The sequence below is a fragment of the Dysidea avara genome, chromosome 7 (genome assembly GCF_963678975.1).
Source record: "Dysidea avara chromosome 7, odDysAvar1.4, whole genome shotgun sequence".
Lineage (NCBI taxonomy): Eukaryota > Metazoa > Porifera > Demospongiae > Dictyoceratida > Dysideidae > Dysidea > Dysidea avara.
In genome coordinates, this window is record NC_089278.1 from 34,735,587 (window position 1) to 34,757,140 (window position 21,554).

At 38.6% G+C, this 21,554-nt stretch overlaps 1 protein-coding gene across 3 annotated transcripts in view; it reads right to left on the reverse strand.

Moving 5' to 3' along the window:
• Positions 1–21,554, reverse strand: part of LOC136261227 (cytoskeleton-associated protein 5-like) — a 90,215-nt gene that overhangs the window by 37,127 nt on the left and 31,534 nt on the right. For all 3 annotated transcript variants that reach the window (XM_066055201.1, XM_066055202.1, XM_066055200.1), the window contains exons 24-38: positions 21,213–21,288; positions 20,604–20,702; positions 19,878–19,991; positions 16,525–16,653; positions 16,017–16,211; positions 15,345–15,554; positions 11,080–11,205; positions 9,308–9,457; positions 8,344–8,547; positions 6,273–6,408; positions 3,348–3,541; positions 2,855–3,114; positions 2,566–2,697; positions 359–478; positions 125–251 (exon numbers count right to left, since the gene is read on the reverse strand). In XM_066055201.1, coding sequence (XP_065911273.1) covers positions 125–251; positions 359–478; positions 2,566–2,697; positions 2,855–3,114; positions 3,348–3,541; positions 6,273–6,408; positions 8,344–8,547; positions 9,308–9,457; positions 11,080–11,205; positions 15,345–15,554; positions 16,017–16,211; positions 16,525–16,653; positions 19,878–19,991; positions 20,604–20,702; positions 21,213–21,288 — 2,272 coding nt within the window. The remainder of the gene's footprint in view (positions 1–124; positions 252–358; positions 479–2,565; positions 2,698–2,854; positions 3,115–3,347; positions 3,542–6,272; positions 6,409–8,343; positions 8,548–9,307; positions 9,458–11,079; positions 11,206–15,344; positions 15,555–16,016; positions 16,212–16,524; positions 16,654–19,877; positions 19,992–20,603; positions 20,703–21,212; positions 21,289–21,554) is intronic.

Consider the following 21,554-nt stretch of genomic DNA (forward strand, 5'->3'; position numbering starts at 1 on the left):
GTGCACAGGCATAACCACTTGTGACACGTTTTAAAAATTAGACATAACATGTGTATGCATGTATATCTACTCCCTGCTCCCATAAGAAGCCATCAGCAAGACAGGTGTACACACACATACATACCTGATGAAGTGCCGTCTCTGAAGTGTTAGCATTGGTGATTTGTGATATGATGTAATTAATGGCTGCTGAGGTGCTGGCAATTCTGGCTGGGGACTGAGCTAGAGTCTTTGGTGGATTAGCAAGCAGTCTAAGCAAGAAAAATATGAAACAAAATGTATAAATTGATGTGCACACATGCACGTATCATTTACATGTACAAACTGTACACACATCAGTGACATACACACGACTCACTGTGATGTTGTGTAAGAAGTTTGGGCTTCATCTGAAGTCTTATCAATGATAGCATAATCAACTTGCTCAAGCTTCAACTTGCCTTGTCCCAGTTTAGGAATACCACTGTTTTTACCATACCTGATCAAATAAGAACAACTTTAGCTATGCATTTAGTTGTGTACACACACAGTGCTCTTACAACGATTCTGTGATTACACATTTACTTATGCAACTTGTAAGTTACTTTGCATTTTGTTATTAGCCAGCATCAAACGCATAACAAAATTGTTAAGGCTGAGCAATACTACTTTCACTATTGTAATCTACTTATGGCCTTAATTGTGTTGAACAGTTGTACACAATTTCACCATGAATTGTTAAATAATTTACACAAAATTGACAATATGTTATAGTTAAAGCACCTTCACATGTGTGTACGGAAAATACAGCACGGGTGTGTGTGTCAAGAGGGTAATACAGCACAAGGCGAAGCCAAGTGCTGTATTAGCTTCAAGACATCCCCCTTGTGCTGTATTTTTCATACACAAACAAGCATAGGCGGTGCTTTAAGTGTTATATTGTACTTCCTGGTCGTCTGGCTCAGAGAGATTTTCTCTAGTACTCAAACAACTGTGGTTTTCGGTGATCAGGATAGGATATCAGTGTTTATATAATCTATTTCTAGTCGTAGAACAAACTAATAGGATTAGTTAGGCTAGTTTTAGCGATTTACGTACATGATCAATCGTGCTGTCTTAGTGGAGTCGTGTTTAAATGGCTTTATGATCAGACAATCAGTAAATGTTTATACGATCTATTTCTACCCGTAGAATGAACTGGTAGGATTAGTTTAGCTGGTTTTAGTGATTTACAGCATGTTGTTTTTGCAACATTCCGTAAATAAATTTTCCGCATAACTGTACTATATATGCCCAACTGTGCTGTATTTGCCCAATTAAGCACATAACTATACTGCATTTGCCTGCATGACTGTTCTGTATAACCCATACAGTACAGTTATGCAGCTAATAAGTACCGTATGGACAATACACTATGCGGCATCGCTTTGATCCTCCCACACAGAGTACAATATATGGTGCTATTTATGATGTGAGTAATAACATCGTGATAGTAATCATAATCGCTATATGTTACATCCACAGTTCAACACAAACATGTAGTGAATAATAGTATCCTTATAGAAACTCAGCAGTTTCTAACAGGTAGGCTTTTTACTATGTAATAAGATTTATTCACACAATGAACTGTCTCAGAAGTGTACCCATAGTGCAGGCTTTTTTTCTGAATCATGTTCTTCCACAACAGTATGTACATTTGCATGTGATCTATTGTGATGTCACAACATCATGATTATTATAATACATATCAACATTAGGGCTGGGACGAATACTGAAATTTACCTTCGCCAATAAAATATTCAAACATTTGAAGCTTTGGTGTTAGCTTTCAAGCTACAGGTTGTCTTGTATTTATGTACATCCTTCTTAAGTTTTATCTTTCTAAACTTATTTAATAAGTTTGTAAGCATTTGGAAAGCGCACAGCAGCAGTACTGAATGACACGATCTATCGATTGTAAATGGGCGTGTCTGCTATACTGCAATCATGCACAGGTAAACACCAAGTAATGGCTAAAAGTACATTTTCCATGCATTATCTATTACTTTATAAGGTGTTTTAAGGCTGCAACTAAGGTAGCAAGCTGAACTACGATGGCTTAAAAGTGGGCGTGGAACACAAAGATTGATCACGAAGAGACAAACATTGATCACGCAAGAGGAATAAACAGCTGCAATAAAGATAATGACGTTTATTTGTAATTCTTTCGTAGACTATGAGTGCATTACGAAGCTTCAAAGGATACTTCTATAATTTGAAGTTTACTTAACCTTCGAACCCACAAAACATTCGAAGCTTTGTCTCAGCCCTACTCAACATCACGATGTTCAGAGACAATCACGATTAATCCCACAATTGATATAATCTCCAAGCCCTAAACTTTGTACCTTAAGCATTTACCACAAAACATATACAAGTTAGCCTCAAGGGTTTGGGTAATTAATTACTTTTGTAAAAACCAGTTACATTCCTTTGCTACTAGTTAAGTCTAAAACTGATTAACAGTACTGTAGTAACTAGCTAGTAATCAAGCTTTAAAACCTGAAATACCACAGTTTTTGTGCATGTTTGTGTGGCAACACATACTTAGAAGAGTCTAGTTTGAAAGGTCCAGCAACCACCTGAGGGCGAGTCGACTCCATTGGTGCTGGTGCTGGTTCATCCTGGCTGGAGGGTTCAGTTGATGGAGGAGGCTTAATGCCTGAAGGAGCTGGCAACCTGAGGGAAGCAAACCAAATCAACATATAAGTTTTTTGCAGACTCATTACAACCAATAAACTTTTAGCTAAATTGTTACTATCCACATCAATCGATAGATAGCCTGATTGTACATTTTCTATTGGACATGTATTCTTGTACAATAGCTACTACATACTTTGTAGCAGCGGGAATAGCAGTCTCTTCATCTTTACTGTCATCACTTGCAGGAACCTCTTTTTCCTCAGTGGGAGATTTCCTTTGTTGCTGCTTGTGTTGTTGCTGCCTACTTTGCTTCTGTTTACCATCTTGCTTCCCTTCCGCTGGCATCTTAGCTTGTGGCTGCATTGTGGCAGGGGCTGCTGCAGGGGCTGGTTGAGGTTTCTTGCCAGATCTTTTGATTCTCTCTTCTAACAATGAGTTGTCTTTTGGTGATATCTGCATGTACCACATATGTGAATCACAATTAAATAAACTAACCACTGCAATGCATTTTAAATTTTATATTACATATATAAACACACACACACACGCACATCCACAAAGTAAGCAGAATTGCCATTATATTTTCAGGTATACCTCTTGCAAATGATTGACTGTTTTATTAGGGTCGCTAATATCAAAGACAAATTGTTTCTGTTGGGCAGTATTGTAGTATAGTTGCCACATACCTGTCCAGCATATTTGTACACAGTGTCCCCAATGTTGTCATACACCACTACTAAGGTGTTGAGGGCTGCATTACGCACGTTGGTGTCACGATCACTGATCTGTTGAGCTATCACTTGGACAGCCTTCTGTGGTGTAGGTTGACACACCACCATACCATTATTCTGGATCAGTATGCCTAGCTCTTCAAGACACTCTACAAAACAAATAATGACACAAGATACAAAGATATACTGCAGCTGCTGGACACCGCGGTGGCCACACAATAGTTTAAGAGATTAATGTACAAATCTGGCTGTACAGTCAAAAGTTGATTACATGAATGTAAATCAACTGAAACATTAAATAACCAAAATGACTGTTCAACTAGAGTATCGTGTCAACAGGTTATGGTAGTAATGTTTACTACAGCTCTCCCTAAAATAAATGGTGAAATGCTGACATTGAAATCCACCCTAGAAATATCACACATGATGAAAACTACCTTTACGGAACAGTCTTAGTGTCCAATATCAAATCCACCATTAAAAGCAAGACAACAGTTACAGAAGGCCAAATATTCAAACTTTTCAAAATCATGAAAACCCACTTTTTGATTTCCAGCCAGCCTGTCAACTGGACTATAGTCGCAAGGCTCAAGGCCAATGAAGCAGCACATGGCCATCATTTCATACCACAATAACGAACTCACCTATGGTATGTGTCTTTACTAGTTCCAACGAGTGTTTGCCTTGCCTTGCTTTTCACCTTCAATAACATAATCGCCATTTCTTCATGCAAAGAAACTATATCAAAGCATTAATTTTCCACATCAACACTTTCCTTAGAAGAACGTATTTAGACCCCACAAATATATTTCAAGCATTAATGCTAGTGTAGCTGCACCTAATAAAAGCATTGTGTGACCATTCCTTCACTAAACGATCAGAACATGTCACACTTACCCTTAATGAGGATCACACAGTGACCGACATCCATAATGATCCAGCTGTAGTTTTGTTTAGCAAACATGATATGGCAATGATGCCCCTACATTTACTGTGTAGCTCACTTGAGTTAAACAGCAAGGTCAAGATACTCTAATAAAAGCAGTCGTAATCACACATGCATATCATATGACAAAAAAAATTCCCAAACTAGTACAATTAATAATAGTAATTTTAAAATGAAGTAATAAAAGTAGTGAAACAAGAGATATGAATGATGGTAACTATTACAACATAGTTATGTGAGTACTTTGACATGTTACCACCACTTGTTTAATGCCAAAGTAGAGATTTTCCCACTTTACTATGCTGTAATAGCTACCATAATTCTCTTGTTTCACTACTTTTTATTGTTGGTACCAAAATTCATTTTAAAATTACATTTCACTATGCTTGTTTAGAGTAACTGAACATGCTCTGTATTGTAAACAAACAACTTTCTGAATTTTCATACTTTTCAGTTATGCGAATCTCCATTTTAGGCTGAAAAGGGTACACAACAAAAGATACTTATGAAAGCATTTTACATTTATCACGATTATTAATATTATCACGATACTATATGCTCATAAGAAAAATCATGTTACATTCAATTCATATGTACAAGTTTTGCTATGGCTTGTAGCTGTTGTTATATCCATCCCATAAACAGCCCCTAAGCTATAAGTACTACATATAGAAATGTGATTAGCTGCATTTGTAAGACTGTATCATTGATGACATTTTATTTTGCAAGCAATATATCACAACATTCATGATAATAGCCTCGATACAGTTATCGTCTCATGCTTTTATCGTGATAACAATGATACATTGCGATATTGTCCAACTCCATCTCCATTTAATAGTTATACCACGGCTGCAAGGGATTTGCTGATATATACACCCAAAGCCCGAGGGCTGCGGCTGTATAATATCAGCAAATACCAAGCAGCTGTGGTATAAGTGCTACATATCACTTGGGGCACACTCACCTAATAGATGAAAGAACTACTGAGAACTCATCCCGTTTGTTTTATACAGTAGCATCTAAAGATCGATTGTGGTTTTAATAGCGTGGGCTAATAGCCATCAGAACATAAAAACGTCATAATATGTTACTATGCTTCAACATGCAATGATAGAAAACTTGCACGATTGTGGGATGTGGGATGGAGTTTATATTGTTTTCATTTTTGTACTAAGTTAAGCCAACTAACTTCGCTATTGAGACAGTAAGTTATTATATTAAGTTAAGTAATTAGGACTGTAAGTTACTAACCTATTTCATCGTAGTAGTAGTAGCTTTGCTGTTCCATGATCTGTTCAAAGGCTGATATGCGGTGGATCGCCCAAACAATTATTTTGTGGCTTCATTATCTTTTAGTAACAACCAACTAGTCTATCTTAGCAAATATACTCAGATTAGCAACCATTACAAACATGAGTCCCACAATACAAAGCTCTATGCCACTCAATATAACAAGTCAAAGCGCATTGATTCTTTGAACTGGCTGGGTATCAAAGTCATTGGTAAACTGCTTTCCCATGATATTTCCCGGGCAATATCTCTGGGCAATATCTCTGGGCAATATGCGAGTTAAACACTGAGAGGCACCTTTGAATGCCCACACTAAAGTGGTATATATGCATGCATTGCTGTGTACATGTGCAATATCCAGTAAAGCATCCTTAATCCCCAGTGTCTTACACAACTACTTAGTATTAACAAAGTACTTCTGATGTATTAACACCTCCACTAATGTAATACACAGAATGCATACTACAATCAAAGATGCTTGTGGCTCGTAAAAGAATAGAAGAGTTCTGTCAGGTAAAGAGTGAGCTATAAGTGTTAAACACTGCTAGATACAAATATCTCCTATCAGAACTTTGAAACAAGCTTTCTGATATGATCTGAACTCCAGTGAGTACAACACCACAACACTGATACTCACATACCTGTCCTCTGTCTGGCATTCTTACTCTTCAACCCATCCACTAGATAGGTAAACAGCTTGCCGGGTGGATAGACGCAGCAGAGTTGACCAAACAACACTCGCACACCTTTCCTAACTGGGTCCTTAGAGTCACCAACCTGTAAGGAAGCATTAGTGGGATAAACAACTCTGCCTGTACAGTGGGACCTCCATTATCCAAACACCTGTGTGACAGTTCAATCACAAAAGTGTTCACATAAGTGAATTTGTTTGGATAAGTGAGTCCCATACACAGCTCTGTTCAACTACTTTAATAGAGCATACAGTAGTTGTCAAAATACAGTGAAACCTCCTTTATCCGAACTTCTCAATCATCAAAGTGTTCAGATAAGTAAACTAATTGAGATAAAACTATTTATTTATATGCTGAGCTGTATTTAACTACTCTAATAGAACATACACCTGTTGGCAAAATACTCTAATAGAACAGTCACAGTTTCTGTTTGGATAATAAAGGGTCTGGATAATTGAAATCAGGTATTACTGTACTCCAATACCAACATACTTTTCGGATAATCAAGAATTTGTTCAGATCTACCATAATATGTACTACACATGTACAATAACTACTTCGTTATCCACACAGCAATTAACCGAACACTTTATTTATTAAATGTAACAATTGTGACCGTCTCAGCAAAAACCCATCTAGTTCGCACAAGCATGTGCTTTAAGAAAAATGAAATTAAAAGATTTGGTGAAATTACACATATTACAAAGAAAATTTTATGCAAGTTTTAATCGAGCCATTACTTAGGAAAGGAAGCTTTAAATCAATTAAACCTATACACCATTTTATTCGCCTAATCATGAGGAGTTTGAAAATCTTTGTTTCGTTTCTATAGCCCAAATGGTTTGTGTGTCATGCACATTTGTTTACAATGCGGTAGATGTAAACAAAACCATCACAATTTTTTTCAGTAAAACCGCCTTCATACACCTATGCGCAAGTGACTGCAGGGCTAAAACTATACCTTGGTCGATCTGCCAATTCATGGTCAAGATTGTAAGCCAAATTCCAACTCTGTAGACTATTCCAAACAGAAGTTATGGCTGTGAATGTAAGCAAGAGTTAATAATAGTGGGGAGGGAGAGTATCCAACATTCAATAGGTATATGTAAAATGAGCACGTAGAACGAATGGCTTCTTGGACAGACGTGTTAACAAAATCAAAGAGTGAAAAAGCCCTTAAGAGGCCGCCAAAAGTAATTGATACACAGAATCAATACCGAGTCTTGAAGTCTGTGCATGTCTCGCTGGGTAACAATCAGTATCTGTCAGTGTTTGTTGTTGTTGAGCGTGTATCCACCAGAGGACTACAACTCTGGATGAACTTCAGTTCTTCAACAACACACACTCATTTCAATTGAAGGCGCACTCAATTCTGACAGGTATTTCTTCCTCCACATCACGACAGGCATTCATTGAGATGCTCCTACTGATGATGTTGGTTGAAAGCAAGGCTCCCAACAATCTTCATGGACACGCCGATAACTCTTCTCTTCGTTCTTCTCGAGACGGTCTTTCACTTCTCTCGTCACAACTCAAGAGGCTGTTGGATACACGTACCGGAGTAGACATGTGCCACAGAAGTAGCTCTACGTGCTCATTTAGCACAGGCCTATTGAGCATTGGATACTCTCCCTCCTACTATTATTAACTATTGATGTAAACGCCTGTAGTTTATTTTTAGCATAGTCACTATACAAATGAATACCCTTGCTCTCCCTACTGTCTAGCGCTGTAACTCCAAAACTACTCACCATAATCGACTGAAACTTTGGCGAACCATTCCTTGGACAATGCAGATAACGCTGAGAAAATAAAAAGAAATTCGGAAGATATGCGAACTAGACAGGTTTTCGATGAGATGGTAACAATTAAATATAACAGCTGAAGTTGAATGGTTCATCAATGGCTGCACAGATATATACACTAAGCACTACACGCACACACACACACAACACACACGCTACATACATCCCAACAAACATACACAGAAGTATACATCATTCGATATAATCATGTATACCTTCAATACAAGATATGGTATGAAGGCGTAGGCCTCATAATCGCTCATTCTGTACTCAGCAGTTACCAACACACCAAACAGACTTTGTAGGTACTCGAGACACTTAAGAGTAACTGAAGTATTAGTGTCAAAGAATCTCAGAGTAGTCCATCGTAATATTAGATCAATGTTAGCCACAGTCTCAGCATTGTGATCTTCAATACACTACAATGGAGTAACAAGTATGGATAAATGATAAGAAACTATATGATTGCTCTATCATTACTCACTATGATAGTGTGACAGCTCACAAATACATACAAACAAGGCACACACAATAACATGTGAACAAAGCCCCAATGCTTTTATACATTCTTTGAATTATTGCTTGTCTACTGTTTCTAGCAATGAAGTAGACAGCCAAAGTTTCAGCCTTTACGTAGAACAGTAGTCTTGGATTTATAATGCTAGACAGTTGGAACAGCAATAAATTCTAGCAACTACAGTGTATACAGCAAATAAATTACAGACACTTAATCAATTATAACTCAAGGCTGAAACAAGCTATGATGACAAGACTTGTTAATCTGTTCGCCATGAACTGGCAAATTCATCAAGTTATAGTCTTTATCCTATATTCCTCTACATGAGCACAAAGACATTCTAACAAAGAAATAACAATGGTAAACTTTTCTACCACATCATCAATATAACTCATGTGCTTTTACTGTACCATACAACACCAAGATAAGATTTTCTTACTCTCCATATTAGGTTTATTGATTTCTACTGCATATTGAAATGATCAAAAAGTGCATAGAAGTTGTTTATATGATGCATGTACTATTCCCAGTTCATTTTTATAGCAAAATAGAATTTTGCGAAAACAACGGGTTGGTCACATTATACGCAAACAAGAGTATGTATACAAAAAGAGTACAAAGCTACAAACACAAACATTTTACACCACCTAATCATATAGTACCTGTGTCAGTGTACTCAAGGCCACCAGATGAAACTTGAAGTCACTATGAAATAATTGGGAGCGTAGTGTTCCACTAACACATGGTGCAAACTGTTCCTTCAACTGTTCAATGTGTTCAGTCCGGGGTGATGCAAAATTCCATTTCAATGTCTGTATCAAACAAAACAAAACAAACAGCGAGTTTATGGTATACACATGAGAGCCAAGTTCAGCGTTACTATTGTACATTCACGAGCTATGATCAATTCAGAGAAGTAATTCAGAAACTTGCAAACATGGCAAGAATTATATTAAACAGATTGCAAACAACAACTGTAACACATACATTATCTGTTGATGCTATCAATAGCCTGGTAATTTTCAGTAACTATAGAAAGCCAAGACTCCTAACCACCTTTGTACGGATATTTGTATATGTACATCTCAGGGGTTCCTGGACTAATTTAATGGCATGGTAGATGAGAAGACAACGTCCACTGTAAACAATAACATGACCCATTTCCATTTGGATACAATTAGGTTACAAGAGTACGAACATCAGTTCCCGTATCACGTGCACCAGTTACACTGGCACTTAAGTCGTATAGAAGGTACAAACTACCATGGAAAGGAGATATATTTATAGTAGGGCTGGGATGAAGCTTCGAATACTTTATGGGTTCAAAGGTTAAGTAAAGTTCAAATTATATAGGTATCTTTCAAAGCTTCGTAATGCATTCATAGTCTACGAAGAATTACACATAAACATCATTATCTTTATTGTAGCTGCTTATTAGGGCTGTACCGATACCGATATTACGAGTATCAGTGTCGGTCAATTGCAAGTCTATAGTACAGGTACTTCACTTCAGTAGTGTAAGTACTAGTAAAAGTACTATAAGTACTATTAAAAGCTCCTACCTTGTATAAGTGATTTTGTAGACTAGTGGTAAGATCCTGGACTTCAGTGAGAGTGGTTCTGGGTTTAATTCTCCATATGGTAATGCCTTTTTTCTTCTTCGTTTTTGCGGGGGGGGTTTTGTACCACTTTCTTGGTAATACATATTTGTCGTATGATACTGTTCTGACATTATACTGACCAAAAACAGATACGCTTGGATGAAAACACTTTGTGAACAATCATAACCAAACACAACCATAGTGATTATGCTATGTAATCTTATTATGCTATATCTCACAACAATATAATACCGGTTATAATTGGCTAAATATTTAATATCGGTTTATTAGAACACCTGTATCGGAAATAGACAATAAATATCGGATATCAGTATCGGCTGTAAAATGTGGTATCAGTACAGGCCTACTGCTTATTCCTCTTGCATGATCAATGTCCGTCTCTTCGCAATCAATCTTCGTGTGCCACTCCCACTTTTAAACCATCGCAGTTCAGCTTGCTACCATAGTTGCAGCCTTAAAACACCTTATAAAGTGATAGATAATACATGGAAAATGTACTTTTAGCCATTACTTGGTGTTTACCTATGCACGATTGTAGTATAGCGGACACACCCATTTGCAATCGATCAATCTTGTAATTCAGTACTGCTGCTACGCATTTTCCAAATGCTTACAAACTCATTAAATAGGTTAAAAAGATAAAACTTAACAAGGATGTGCATAAATACAAGAAAACCTGTAACTTGAAAGCTAACACCGAAGCTTTGAATGTTTGAACATTTTATTAGAGAATATTCTAAGGTAAATTTTCAATATTCGTCCTAGCCCTAATTTATAGTAGTAATATATCATATTTTATTTCACAGTTGTACCTTTAGCTGCTGCTCATCCTTTGTTCGCTGATTCTTGCTAGACATTAACAGTGGTGATCCCTCATCCTCTGCTGCAGCTGCTGCTGTTGGCTTAGCTGAAGCAGTGTCCTTGGATTTGACGGTTCCCTAGAATACAATGTCTTGGTTAAGGTAGTCTTCGCATGTGTTATATATAAACCCTACTGCATGTATGCACTCACACACACAAACATACACACACAAACATACACACACAAACATAACATACACATATTATTCAGATATTCAACCACTGTACTCAGTCGGCATGACATTATTTGATTCATTAACACACTATTCGAATATTTAATAGTACTGTAGTAAGTTGTGATCAGATGGATGCAACCTAATGTAGAAGATTAAAATTTTGGACAAAGTGGCGTATTCACACTGAAAACATTAGAAATAGCACTTTACTTTACTGCCCAACAAAGATTTCGGTGCTTTTATTCATGCTTAAAGAATAATCAGTCACTTTGTTCACGATTACTCAAATAGTACATATTGCCATTCGTTCAACACTACTATACACATTGGCAATTTGTACAGAGCTCTAACAATTGTATTTCAGAGGGCTTAGTCTCACATATCCATATCAATGGTGAATGCCCAGTTTTCTTTTTCAAACAGCTAATTTTTGCAGTTCTAATTATTACACACTCTGGTGCAGTAGTATAAAAAGAACCCACAATCGATCTCACCGCTGTCTTTCCATAGCTCAAACATGTGTCGCAGCTCAAAGTTATGGTCTTAAGACACTGTCATGGCAGAACTACCTGGATTGATCAACAAAGTGTGACAGCTTACAAGCATATGTGAATTCCAGGAAGAAACAATATGAGAAGTTCAAGTCTTGATGCTATCACCATCACAAAAGGAGCAGTCCCCGCTTGCCTAGTCATTCTCAGAGTAAAAAGCCAACAAGACATTGGACACCAACAAGAACACCGACAAGATGTTCTTGAAGCAGGACACCAACACGACACTCTCAGAGTAGAACCCATACCTTCTCACATACCTTCCCGTTCTCAGAGTAGAACACACCAAGACGCTCTCACACGCCTCAGCAAAGGGGAGGTCCCTATCACCTACCTGGAGTCACAGAAGGGATCAATCAGTCCAGTAGTGAAACAAGACGCTCTACCACCCAACACACTAGTTACGCCAGATGGAGGAACCAGGAGGACTTGCCAGATTATCCTGACTACGCAATGTTAGAATTCAGGGACTCAGATATTGAGTCACAGTCCACACCAGCAACTACACTGGTGGAGGTCTCTGAAAGTACTCTCCTTTCAAAGAAGTTTGCTTCCAGGTCAGACAAGGCAAAGCGGCTCAAGACCAGAACCACCTATGCCTTACCTAGGGTAGTAGAAACAAAGACTCCCAAGCTGGATAGATTCATGAGAGCAGAAGTGTCCCCTCACGATAAAGCCATATCCAGTTGGGGCTTCAATCCTTAGTCCTAAATGCCGTGGCTCCTCTCACTGCAGTCGTGGAAGCTAATTCAAAGGGCAACAAGGTGATTTTTAACACTGCAACTACAGCAATGGAATTGGTTAGGAGTGTAAATGCTCGCATAGCTCACTATAGAAGGACAAAGATTGTCAACACCCTAAACAGAATACTGCTCCCACTAGTAGAGGATAAAAATTTAGAAGGAGCAGCAGCTGGATATGAATTTGCACAAGAGTCCAAAGACCTAATTGACCAAGTAAAAGCAATGTGATCATCACCTGGTGATCTTAAGCCCCCCCCCCCCCCCCCCCCACCAAAACAGCAAAGAAAGGGTATAACTTCCAAACATGGGAGACACCATGCTTCCCTGAGAGGAAACTACCCAGACTCATCAGGACAGGGTGCCCACCGATACTCCCGGTGGAACTAAAGATGACTGTTACTGTTTAATACATTAACATGTAAGTTATGTAACAATTCACACTTGATGCAAGGATCACATTGCATGCCAGGGGGATATATTTCTCAGACTTCCAGGGGAATGACTGGCCCACTACCAATCTGCAGAACAGGCGTCAACTCGCATGGACCGATGATCCTAAATGTATATACAAGATAAGGTAAACAGACAAGACATTTACAACTATTGTGTACCATTGATACCCCTGATTGAGGTCAGTGTGTGCCCCTCCTCAATTGACCCTCGTCGGGGGTAGGGTTGGAACCACCTAATGCCAGCTATAGCAATGGCCACTTATTTCTGAACCACCCTGTCTAGATTCTTGGGGTCACCCATAATCTTAGCACCTAATGTCTATAGTCCAGAAACTGGGCTTATTCGTGAAACAGCTGGAGAGAGGTTTCATTCCATACCCAGTCACCCCAGAATTTATCCTGGAGTCCATACTGTTATGTTGGTCTCATAGTTGTTGCTCTCTTACATGATGCTTGTGGGACACACCCACTTGCCATTGCTTCGGAATAGAGGACACTTTTCTTATCATGCTTAGACTCATGATCATGTAATAACCATCTAGGAACTGACATGTGCTAAGTGAATTCAAACAACTGATCCTTGCTGCAGTAACACTTTCTGACTCTATTACGATGCCAAACATGACAAAGCCAACAAGTACAGAGGGTCAGCAGGGGCGTAGCTAGCCAGAAGGTGATGGAGGGGCAGGCATGCCCCCACGAAACACTCAAAATCATTCATGATTGCAAAAAGGGCTAATGACCCAATGGTGGGCTAGCCAACATACGATGTCGTATTACTACAGATTAAATAACTAGCTACGTAACTATTTCAGTACTGATTGCTTCCAATGAAGGTATATTCGTCAAGCATCATCGCACGTGCCACAACTGTACTCCAACAAATTCATCCACAGTATGGTAGAGCTATATTGTTAATATTTTTAGTATGAATACAAGCTACTTAATGTTAGCCACAGTCTGTGCTCAGTCCTAACACACTGCGATGTGTTCACTCACTTCCCACGACGAAATTCAAATGTCACATATTCCCACCTGCCTTGCTAGCAGAAATTGTAAGCTTGCAACTGATCCGCCTGACTGACCGACAAAGTAAAAAAAAAATAGACTGCACTGCCGTACAAAGGTCCAATGTGATTGACTCGAGAAAATAAACTTGGTACATTTAGCTAACACTTTATCACCTCATAGGCAGTAGGTTCGTAACGTCATCTGGTCTCCTACTTTACTCACAAATGTAACTGGTTACCTAAGCAATGAAGTTACTGTAATGAATCTATTAAGTAATTTTATTACAAGTAACAAAGTTACTAATCTTATTACTTATCCACTGACACCTAGCGCCCACCTCGAATTAATGAATGAAGCTTACTGACCAGTTTCTTTCTCTTGAATACCTTAATAGCCAAAAATTCCAACAATGCAATCATGTCACATTATAAGGTGGTAGTTGCACAAAACAGTTAAGACTGCGGACACAAAGTAATATACAGGTTTTTGCAATTGAATGCAATTGAATTTGTCGGTTTTGCAATTGAATTCGTCCCGTTTGCAATTGAATTCATCGGTTTTGCAATTGAATTCGTCAATTTTGCAGTTGAATTCGTCGGTTTTGCAATAGAATTCGTCACGTTTGCATTACAATTCGTCATAAACAAAACGGCTCCGAGAAACCAACCATTCATTAAGAGAAGAATTATTTACGCCATGGAGAATTACACTTAAGACACTAGAAGGTAATTGGAGCTGGTAGTACGCGAAGCTGATAGCTGTCTGACAAGTTAATTAGCTTGCTCATGAATCACCACACACATCATGCGAATGGCGTAGTAGAGTTTGGAATGTTGCTGGATAGGCTGTAGAGGAAGAATTATTGCCTTATAAAACTACTGTTGTACTTGAATAAGTTCTTGTAGCAGCTGCTACACCATGTTTTCGTGTTTTCTCCAGCTACCATTCTTGTTACGGACGAATTTAACTGCAAAAGCGACAAATTCTATTGCAAAACTGACGAATTCAATTGCAAACGGGACGAATTCAGTTACAAAACTGACGAATTCAATTGCAAACGGAACTAATTCAATTGCAAAAGCAACAAACTCAACTGCAAACAGGACAAATTCTATTGCAAAACCGACGAATTCAATTGCAAAAACCTGTAATATGTAATATTATTATAGTTACTTTATTTTATGGGTAATATGTAACTGTAACTAAATAGTTTTAGTTGCAAGTAATAGCAATATGTAATGAGTTATTTTAAAAAGCAATTGCCCCAACACTGATTCTCTTACCCTGGTCTTCGCTGAAGGTTTTCCTCCTCTTTTTGTAGCAGTAGTAGTAGTGCTAGAAGTCTCAGTAGAGTGACTAGGCTCACTGAGTTCTGATGGAGGCTGCTTGGTGGAGGCTGCTACAGCTGGCTTCGATGTAGCTTTGCTTTTCGGAGGAGGAGCAGTTGGTTTATGTTTTTCCAAGATTCCAACTACTGCTTGCTTGGAGGTAGGCTACAGCAGAAAAACAAAATATGCCCTCTTATAATATCCTCAAATCTATACAATTATCACAAATGCATACATATGCACAAACACTGCACCCACTAGCATTAAAACTGCTTTCCATTGATCTAACATTAATCACGTCAGAATTCAAAACTGTGGCATACTTAGCTATAGTATATTTGTAGCAACTTGTGCAGCAAAAAATCAACATCACTTGCACATAGTGGTGAGGTGCAGTTTATAAATAGACAATCTGCCTGCCTAGTGACATTAGCTTTCCACCACATCGTGACTGCTTTATTAGAGTAGTAGGTTGTTCTGTTATAAAGTCAATCTTTAATGACCATTTTCAACTGGTTCAGTACAGAAGAGGTAATTGGACAGTCCTTTAATTGAATTAACCACTAAAATGTCTAACAGTCAACCATGAAATCCTCTGTATAACAGACACACATATACATCACATACCTTTAATTTTCCTGTCTGTTTCACCATAACATCATAGCCTACACGCTGCATTAATGCAGGTATCAACAGTTGAGCGCTCTTCCTCACATCCGGACTGCGATCCTCCAGACTGGCATATACCACAGGGATGATGGCCAACAACTCATTTGGTAGTTTACCAGCATCAGGTAGCTTTTCACTCAGCCATTTGTACAACTACAAACATACAAACATGTACAGTGTATATGAAGGCAATGCAGGTCAAACGTGTTAGATGGTCATACAAAGTGATACAACAGCTAAATTACTATCAGTAAATGATTTTAAAATTAACACTTCCAAATGTAACAGGCTAATGTGTGTGCTTAGAGTACTTAAACACTCCATGGTGGTCAGGAGACTATCATAGCATCACGGCAGATTACAAGCAATGTTGATAAATCAAAACAACATACAAACTTGGTGTCCCAAACACCACCCATGCATATATATGTATGTTTCCCCACAAATAATACAAGTTTGTACATACATCAGTTCTCAAGAAAGGGCTCTCTGTGGCTAGTGCATTTGTGAACAATTCAGCTTCAACAAAACAGGTCATTCCTGTTTGCTCCAACCAGGTATTCATTGTCTCTATGGCAGCCTGGCGTACATGGGCCTAAAACAACAAAATAAAGTTAAACATATACAGTATACCGTATGGGTATTTAATTTCGAGGGTTTAAATTTTCGCGGATAGCCATTCGTTAATTATTTTCGTGGGTTTAAATTTTCAAGGGTCAAACGTCAACTTGCACGACTATCCACATGCTCACGTTTTTTAACGTTGGAAATGGCTGAGACCACGTTTTTCGGTTGTGAGTCTGCTGTTCGAGGCTACCACATTTATCAAGAAATTTGGGAAGCTAGTTGTGGCCAGACATTTCCATGTCTATGAGAAGAAGGGAATCCGTCTGACCCTTTCGCCGTATCAGTTGTGAGAGCTGGTAATATTATAGGCCACGTGCCAAGGAAAATTTCCGCTGATTGTTCATTGTTCTTGCGGAATCGCGGGTCTATTCAGTGTACCGTTACGGGTAGCCGATGATATTCAAGAAATCTTATCCAAGGAGGACTTAAAGTGCCATGTAAGCTTACCTTTAAAGGAGAGAAAAAGTATGTGGTGAAAGTCGAAAAATTGATTCAGCCAACAACTGATATTACCGTGTCCAGTACCTCTCCTGTAGTTGCAGCCCCCACCACTATCGATGTAAGCAGCCCAGGGAGTAGTCAGGATGTGGTAACCACTGTGTCCAGTACCTCAACTGCAGTCGTAGCTCCCCGTACTAGTGATGCAGGAAGTTACAGTAGCAAAGATGTCGTAGCCATAGATGGTGACAATGTGGTAGTATCAGACAGCAAGAAGAGAAAGGTAGTCGATGAAGATCATGTAAACAAGGGGGGTGAGATAAATGATGGTGTTTGGATACGAGTTCATGGTTCATTATTGAAGAATTCCGACAAGTTAATATTGCTGTTGGGCAATGAGCTTGATGACAGACTTATTAATGCTACACAAAATATGATAATTGTCCAATTTCCTTTGTTGAAAGGTTTACGATCTACGCTAATCCAATACCACTTAAGATGCTGGACAAATAATTATTTGCAAATAGTCCACTGCCGATCTTCTCATTAGATTTTAGTAAGCAGCATAGGATGCCAACGTGGGGAGGTAAAGGTATATGATTCTCTATATGACAGAGTTGATGATGCCACTAAGCGAAAGATTGAGAAGACTTTTGCTTCTAAAGTCAAGTTTGTAGTGCCCATTGCGCAGAAACAGCAAGGATATAAAGATTGTGGCCTCTTTTCCATAGCTTTTGCCACACATTTGGCTTTTGGAAAAACTCGTTTTGAGTTTCAACAAGATTGTATGCGTCACTACCTTATTGAATGCATCGAGAAACAGCACATTTGTGTGTTTCCATAATCACGGACTACACAGTTGATTAATTGTACACTGTATATATGTAAAAGCAATGATGATTTAGTAAATTGTTTTTAATCACACAATTATAATGACAATTGTTATAATGAAATCCATGATGTATATACTTATAATAGCTATGATTGTCCAATACAGCCCACGATACCAGCGGAACGGAAGCCATTTACAATGATAGCTGGACGAGCTGCCAAATATGAATGAAGATCTACCACCCACTGTGCAGCCAATGGTTTCATCACACTCATCCTCATGTCCACTTCCTCCGTCATTCCTTTGTCCAATTGCTGGCAGATTTTGGTTCCATACCACTGTTGAAATTAGCTCCGCAAGAAGTCCTTTGCAGACTTGTTACTGACAGATCGAGTGGCTGTAGTCTGTCAGTGCAATTGTTTGGCACAGTTACATAAAGGATATTGTTATCCTCTAGCTTCTTCAGCACTTTACTTGTACACTGTCCCTTAAATACATCAAACAAAACCAGTGCACAATGATCATTGCTAAGGCCAAGTGAAGCTCTTTCTTTTTGAACAAAGGGAAGGATGATATTATCTATGTAGGCCATAGATGTTTCTTCGTTTGCCCAGTGGTTGGCTGTGTAGGTAAGGTGCCAGTCAGACGGAAAATTGGCATTTTTTGGCAAACATTTAGGGGTGGTCCCTTGGTATATCAATTGTATGGGCAGAAATTTCCCTGACAGCGTACAAGCAAAGATAGCTGTCATTTGCCTTTTGTCATCCACAGCTGCTATTTCCACTCTCTTCATGCCCTTTCTTTCCATAGTCTACTGACTTGAAGGGACAATCTTAGTGGCTGTATGATCCCAGTTTATGACTAGGCTTGGTGGTGTATCCTCCATTTCAACAGCAGCACGGATGTCAAGTAAATACTGCTGCTTAATTTCATCAAAGTTAATAGGATTAACTTTGCATTTGCTATTAGCTTTTCTCTTCGTATACCCCATCCAACGTAAAACACTTTTAGCCCATTCCTTGGTGAGCTTAAAAGAGCTGGCTGTTGCTTTCTTGTGCTTCATCAATATTCCTGTTCCAATGCCAATGACTACACTCGTTCCAATTGGTGTGCCTCTGGACCTCATGGCGAGAATCTTTTCTTGTAGGTGGCAATCAAGCTTCTCACCCAACAAGGGAGGCTTTCCCCGCTTCTTCGACGGTAGTGCATCGATACAAATCTCCTCTCCCACCTTTACTTCCTTGGATTTTATAGTTAATTCCCTTCGGTACAAATCTCTCCAGTCTCTAATGCTACTTTCTGCAACATCATATTTCCTTGAAGCACTAGCCACACCATGTTCACTGGCAAACTTCCCGATTGTCGCTCTTTCTTCATCCGAAAACTTTTGGTATGTTCCTCTGCTCTTCCCGTTACCCTGCGTACTGGTATCACGAAGCTCGCCATATTCAGCATTGACTACTTTAGGCGAGGCTTTAGGTGTTCGATGAAAGCCAGAATCATCATCTGCTGGGCGCAGAAACTTTCGTAACGCCATTACTATCCAACACGTGTTAAACGAGCGCTTTAAATGGGCGATCCACACAAATTTTTAAAAGGTTATGTTTTCGTGGATAGCAGGTAACCACGAAATCCACGAAAATTTAAACCCCTCGAAATTAAGTACCCATACGGTAATTAAGAGAAAAGCTGATACATATACACCAACAAGGCATATACAATATATGCATGTTAGATGCATGTACACAGTACTACGCCCCACATGCAAAGACTATTTACACACTTCATATTACACAACATATATACATGCTTAGTACATGTATGCACACACGCACACAAGCGTGTGCACACACTACACATGCATATGCACGCACGCACGCACGCACGCACGCACGCACGCACACACACACACGCACACACACCTTACTATCACTCAATACACTGATGGTTGCAGTCATCAACACTTTTACATGTTTGACTGCACCAGATCCCATGGCAGTAGCCATAGTGGATAGTATCCCAAGAGTGATCACAATCTGTGTAACACAGAAATCCAATTGATTACAAATCAGCAAGATATCAAATGTTTATCTACATCAAGAATTGTGCGTTCTATTTGAGTATTATAATACAGTGTATGTAAAGCTAAACAAACAGGCTTTCCATGCATAGTGTACCATGACTTGTTTTCATCTCTACAACTCACCAGCTACACTGTGCACTACAACAAGGTACATGTAGTTTACCATCAGCAATTAATCACTACAATTTCACTATATACAATATATGCAAACAATAAAGTCAGCCTATCAGTGTACTCATAAAATCAGTATAGACCATGTGCAATTCAGGGTGTGGTCTTCCGTGATGCAATGCTAAAATCATGCAATAAGACACCACTTATTGATGAGTAAACACGTACTTCATGCTAGAAAATTTTTTATTACTAACGCAGAAGAAATGTACTGGAAGGTACAGTAAGGCATATTATTGTTATGCACTTGTGCTCTGTCGAGATATTCTGCTTTAAATTATTTTTGCAACAGAACACTCAATGGCTTTCACTTTCCTAGCCAAGCCTGAACCTTGTAACTTTTATGAGAGAACACCCAATATATTGCATATGGTCTATACAACTGCTACAGTACCAAGTTCTTGTTGGCATCAGCTAGTCTACCCTTCAGAGCTGCTGGTAGTTCACCCAGTGATGGCTCTATGAACTTGGCCTCCTTCAGTATGTCTGTAATCTGAAATAATAACATGTATAAAGTGTATAATAACTGCTGCAAATATATGCATAAATATTGTTTCAAATATCAATTACTTGAATAATAAGATTAACTGCACAATTGGAGTATTTTGATAAGAGTGGTAAAGTTCTATTAGAAATAGTGTACGTTTGTGCTAACAGAAATGAATGATTTGTTCCCTGGACACTGTATGAATCAGCCTGTACAGAAACTGTTCAATTTTAAAAACACCCTTCCCTCACATTAGTTTAGATAATGAAGCCTCCACTATATCTGAGTAAGCAGTGTGTATGGTGCTAGTCACACATGCACGCACATGCACACATGCTGTCCCATTTGCTTTTAACAACACACTATCAGAATGCTACAGCATTAAGTGCTACATGTATATCTTTACACATATAACATGCTACAGACGTGATAGTCATGCATGTACAGTACAATACATTGCAACCAATACAACACAAACTGAGCATAAGTATTGTACAATATGGTGTACATCCACACCTTTTGAAGTGCCTCTCCTCGTATTTTCCAATTCTTGTCAGCTAGTTCTTTGATCAATGATGACTTGATCTGACCACTACAATAATTACATGACAATGATAGGTTATGTACATGTAACACACAACACAAAAGTACACTACAAGTACATTGTTGTATTTTATATACAATGAATATCTCCAAGCCACCACACAATCCAGAACACGGCACAACAGCTAACATTGAATCCGAGGAATACCAAATTCAACAGAACCTTGCAGCCCCTTTATATAAAAGTTTAGTCCTACATACTTAAAATTTTTAAATTTTGCTTTGATACATCCCATGTTCCTTGGTAAGGTATTA